This window comes from Centropristis striata, chromosome 6 (genome assembly GCF_030273125.1).
Source record: "Centropristis striata isolate RG_2023a ecotype Rhode Island chromosome 6, C.striata_1.0, whole genome shotgun sequence".
In the NCBI taxonomy this organism is placed as follows: Eukaryota; Metazoa; Chordata; class Actinopteri; order Perciformes; family Serranidae; genus Centropristis; species Centropristis striata.
This window is the reverse complement of record NC_081522.1, coordinates 26,328,310-26,333,542: the sequence shown is the minus strand read 5'-3', so window position 1 is coordinate 26,333,542 and position 5,233 is coordinate 26,328,310. Positions and strand designations below refer to the sequence as shown.

General features: G+C 38.7%; 1 protein-coding gene across 1 annotated transcript; it reads left to right on the top strand.

Annotated features, from left to right (window-relative positions):
* The first annotated feature begins 454 nt into the window (after positions 1–454).
* On the top strand, positions 455–1,405 carry LOC131973819 (odorant receptor 131-2-like). The gene has a single exon (XM_059335912.1). It carries the CDS (start codon positions 455–457, stop codon positions 1,403–1,405), a length of 951 nt encoding a protein of 316 aa, XP_059191895.1.
* Positions 1,406–5,233: the final 3,828 nt, after the last annotated feature.

Genomic DNA, 5,233 nt, shown 5'->3' with positions numbered 1-5,233 from the left:
TTTATGATGCTATAACACAGGGGTGTAACATCACGTTTGACAGCTGTTGTTGACCTCTGATTGGTCAAGCAGGTTTTTTGAAGGGAACTCAATACCACGGCTTCACCAGCCGTTCACTACTGCAACCACCATGGAATTAAAACAATAATGGTAGAGGAGGAGCTACATTGCATCACCAATTACTGATATGTTACTCATGTTTAAATTTGATGTTGTCACATGAACCGGGTGTTATGACTGAGCTCATAACCCTGCAGAAAGGTGATGCCTGCATTGAAACAGACACTGCCTCTACTACAATAACTATTTGCATTTTGCCTTTGAATTTAACAGACACCCTTCAGATGGATGGGAGGATGATGGATATTAACTGTTATAGGAACAGAAATTGAACAAAATTAACTGTGCTTTCATGCTTCAATGGCAAATACTTTTGATGTGTTAGATGCTTCAGATGTCATATGAAAATCAGAGTCAGACCAACAACACTGTTGGAATGCAGTATCAGGGGCTACTTGCTTTAGTGTTGATGTCCATTGTAACTACAGTGCCATGCTGTGTGTTTCTCTTCATTAATGGGACCATGTTATTCACCCTGAGAAGTAAAACTGTGTTTCGTGAGACCTCACGGTATGTTCTTCTGTTTAACCTCCTTTTTGCAGACACTGTACAGATGGCTCTGAGTCAATTATTATACATACTGTCTGCTTGTAGAATATGGTTGACATATCCTGTATGTGGTGTTTTCTTTATGCTGACTGATCTTTCAAGTGAAATCTCTCCTCTCACACTGGTGGTGATGTCTCTGGAGAGATTTGTGGCTGTGTGCTACCCACTGAGGCACTCTACCATCGTCACCATCAGAAACACAGAATTAGCTATCTTTGTGGTTTGGACCATCAGTTCACTAAATGTTCTTACAACAGTTATTTTATTTTCAGAGTTTCCATTTGAAGACTTAGAGAGCCTGCAGATGAAAGATTTTTGTGGCATACAAACTATGTTGCTTGGCCCAATGTCTGGTGTTTATGATGAAGCCTTCACTTTTTTTCTGTTTGTTTCAGCTGGTGTGGTTGTGACTTGCTCCTATATCGGTGTGATAATAGCAGCCAGGTCAGCCTCCACGGACAAAGCTTCAACCCAAAAGGCTCGTAACACACTGCTGTTACATCTGGTGCAGCTGGGCCTCAGTCAGTCTTTAACCATATACAAACCACTGCTTATGGCTATCCATAAAGTCTTAGACAGGCTAACATTTCTGCAAATACAAGTATTTCTTTATGTGTTTATTATCATTTTACCAAGATGTCTAAGTTCTCTCATCTATGGAATCAGAGACCAGACTATCAGACCGATCCTCGTGTACAATCTTTGCTGTCAGTGGAGAGGCTCACTTTCCCACTGAGTTGTCCCTGCCAAGGCAAAGATGTGCATACTTATTACTTCAAAGATAGATAATATTTTCAACAAAATATGTCAATAAAAACTTAAATTAAGACTATGCAGTGTTGCTCTTTATGCCGGATTTGATGCATACTGTTTATTTGTTGTTTTGCAACATAGGTGAAGTAATTCTTTAATTCACAGTTCAGCAGTAACATGGCAGCCACTAGTGAGGAGGGAAAGTTTCGAAAAAGCCACAGGATAAACATGAATAAAATTATGAGACCTCTATTACTGTTCAAGATGTATGAGTTTTAAATATTTGATAATGTGTGAGGAGAAGAAATATTAATTTGATACAAAAACAAGTGCAGTTTTTGTAATTTACAAATGGCATAATCCACTAAAAGCTTCAAAGTAGAGATACAATGAAATACAACAGAAACAACAACAAAAACAAATAGATGTGTTAACACTAGACTACATCAGAGAATGTTCCCAGCGATGTCAGGAGCTTATTCAGTTTCAGTGTATTCGTTAAGAATGGAGAATATTTGAAGAGAATACCCACACTAACGATTATTCTCAGATGTGACTGTATATTCTGCAAACTTGCAATGACATTGTGTAAAATAACTAAATACCCAACCAAAGATTAAAATGTCATTATGAGTGTTGCATATTTAAACTTTTGTACCTTGAACACAAATTTTATACTTCTAGGAAATCTATTTCTGACTATGACTAAAATCACAATGTTAAAGGATGAATCTGGTTCATTAATTTCTATTTTAGTAACTTTTGGAGGTGTCATCAGGACATGAATTATGATGCCTTATGATGCCTCTGGGCTTTAAAGGCATTCTATGGGGGACCAGCAACTGTTTTTGGTTGTATCAGCAAAAGTGGCTTTCACTCATTTGGAAGTGTTTTTTGTGGTTCACTATATTTCTTTACCTGAAGCATTTAATACTCTCATTTATTTTCCTCCCATAGTCACAATGTGAATCATTGGTGACAGCTCTGTGTCCAGTGAGCTGCTGGACATCAGTGTGTGCTGGTGTGGCTGGGTGGAAAGACTGCTCCTCTTCTTTGAGGAAGAGCTGTCCAGATGTCTTCTTCTTCCACTGTGACGGCAGCAGCAGCAGCAGCAGCATCATGGGGGAGGTCAGAGGTCAAGCTGCTCACTAACATGGAGAACTTTTCTAGTCTTAAATATTGCCCACCTTTTTGTGTTTTATGCATTTCAATAAATTATATTTACATTTGAGCTAATGCTGTCTTTATTGCTGAGTGATTTAAAATATCTGATATAATAATACAACACAGATAAAAAAATTAGCATTTATGCTCAACTCTTTTCCCAGGGGATGGATGTCTAATTTAAAAAATGTGAGAAAACAATCAGGAAGCTGATGAATGGGTGCTTTTAATAATATGATTCAATGCAAAAACAGAGTTAAGTCAAATTAGACATTCATGAAAACATCAATACGAAACCTCAGATATTCATAAGTTGTTGATGTTTTGAGTTCAGTTCTGTCTCCTCATGTGGAGCACATAGACTGTATATAAATAATGGACGTAGTCACCGTGACGTCACCCATTGGTTTGTGGACTGCCTGTTGGAAGCCTCGAGTTCAGCGTTATACTCGTCGTCATCTTGCGTCGCCATCTTTTTTCCGATACGCGGAGCAGACCATAATTGGACTGTGGCGGAACGCGAGGGATCTGACGACACTGACTACATGCCTCTCTACACCGGCAACCCGACTGAGAGAAGCTGCTGCTAATTCATGTTAGCATTAATTGGAGCATTAACTCGGATGTTAGTTTTGGCTAGCAAAAAACAAAAACAAAATGTATCTTTCTTACCTCAGAAATCTGAGCAGCGACTCCTTGGAGTGTCTGTTAGTCCAACCAAACGCTGAACAAGATATTTTACTGAACAAAACGTTCAAATAAACTGTCATTAAGTGAAAATACAGTGAAAGGGTCAAAATTATGAGACCAAATCGGTAAACATCCTCTTTTCTATCTATATAACGTTATATATAACTTTATTGACACGTTGCTGTGGATACGCATTGTTCTGCTTCTCTCCTGGTGACGGCTTGCCTTGTCAGTGACCTGTCAATCAAAGCTAGAAACGCCCCAAATCATACGATTCTTTATCTTCTATTTTCTTCTAAATGGGGCCATTATTAGAACTATTGACATCAAATTGTCTTGAAGAAGATTTTTTACTAGCGATTGAGACCATAATGTTGTCCCTGTAAATTTTTTCTGAGGTAATAAATCAAGTGAGAAGTTTTCAAATTTAGCACTAAAATGAATGGGCATTTCTTTTGCAGCCAAACTTAGCACCCCCTACTGGAATTTTCGGTGAATTGCAGGCTTAAAGCACTTCCTGGTGGCCTCCATGCTCAGGCACGGAGATTGCCGCCTGGTGGAGAATCAGAGGTCCACCCTACCTGCATCACCTGCAGAGGAAAACTTTACACAGACAAATAGAGATGTAAGTAAAATATATACTGCTTTGCACAGTTCCTCCTGAAAAGCAGCTTAATGTCATATGTCAACTAAGTCTAATCACAATCAGTTGGTTTCTGGAGTGTTTTAATATTCAAATGCCCACTTTGATAATGATATTAAATTTAAAAAAAAAGATAGTCTGAGGTCATGCACCGTCAAAGTTTACGTTACCGAATATTTCATGAATTACACAGACATTATTGTAATAACAGTTCAACACTTTAAATTGGGCCGAGTGTAGCGTTAACTTGATGTAATGGTTAGTTTAGTCATCGTAACATTGCATAATGTTACCATACTAACACGATGAAGCTTTATTTTCCAAACACACACGCCTTTTGATTCCAAGTATTACAAAATAAATTATAACACCTCTGTATTACTTATGACTTCAATAACCATACCGGTTTAATAATATCTTCTTTACTTCACTCCCGTTAGCATCGAAGGCAACATTAGCTGGCTAACAAACTACTGTGAACGCTAATAAATGATAATTTATAAATAAATAAAATGAGAATAACACTCACCAACAACTGGAGCCTGGGCTTCTTGTGGAGCAGAGGTACAGCTCACCACACAGCAGGTGGTGTTATTAGTCCGATGTTTGCCTGTAAAACTCTCCGACAGCCGACAGGGAAATTAGCCACGGTGCTAGCAGCTACACACAGCTAGTGGCTAGTGCCGTCAGCTACGTCACCTGTCACTCAGAGCGGGGACCGCTTCATTATGCAGAATTTTCGAAACTTAAACTAGTGAGATATAAAATAATTCCCCCCCTCTCAGAGTTGACATGGAAGGGGAAATCAGCTTTTGAGAGTAGAGGCATCGTTTGAACCAGGCTGTAAACATGTTTATTTCTACTGTGAAATCGGACATTTTAACATGAGAGTAAATCTAACTTGCTCCCTTCTGCAGGTTGAAACATGTAACAAGCTTATTATACTGCTAAAGAAACAAAGTACTGATTCTCTTCATGCAATCAAATAATCAACTGTATCTTTTCTGTAAGTCTGGCATTCTGGAAACAGAATGCCAGGAAAATTGTTGCAGTCCCCGAAACCGACTACCAAGAGCTGCAAAGGAGGAAGAAGAGGAGGAGTGGGTAGGAAGTGTTTCATTTATCCAAAACAAACAAGTCGCTCAGGTATTCTAAATACAGCAGTAAACATCTGCCTGATTGGGTGTGGCGTTATCACCAGGTTGTAATGTAATGTAATGTGTCCACCTGAGCTTGATTTTAAATTTGACTTTTCATGCACATTGTGCAATTAGGGAGCATATGGTATATGGATGGCAGTGTTACGATGTTCTT

Bases quoted from the DNA above. Each gene is read 5' to 3' on its own strand.
- LOC131973819 (XM_059335912.1), top strand. From the start codon at position 455: ATGTCATATGAAAATCAGAGTCAGACCAACAACACTGTTGGAATGCAG.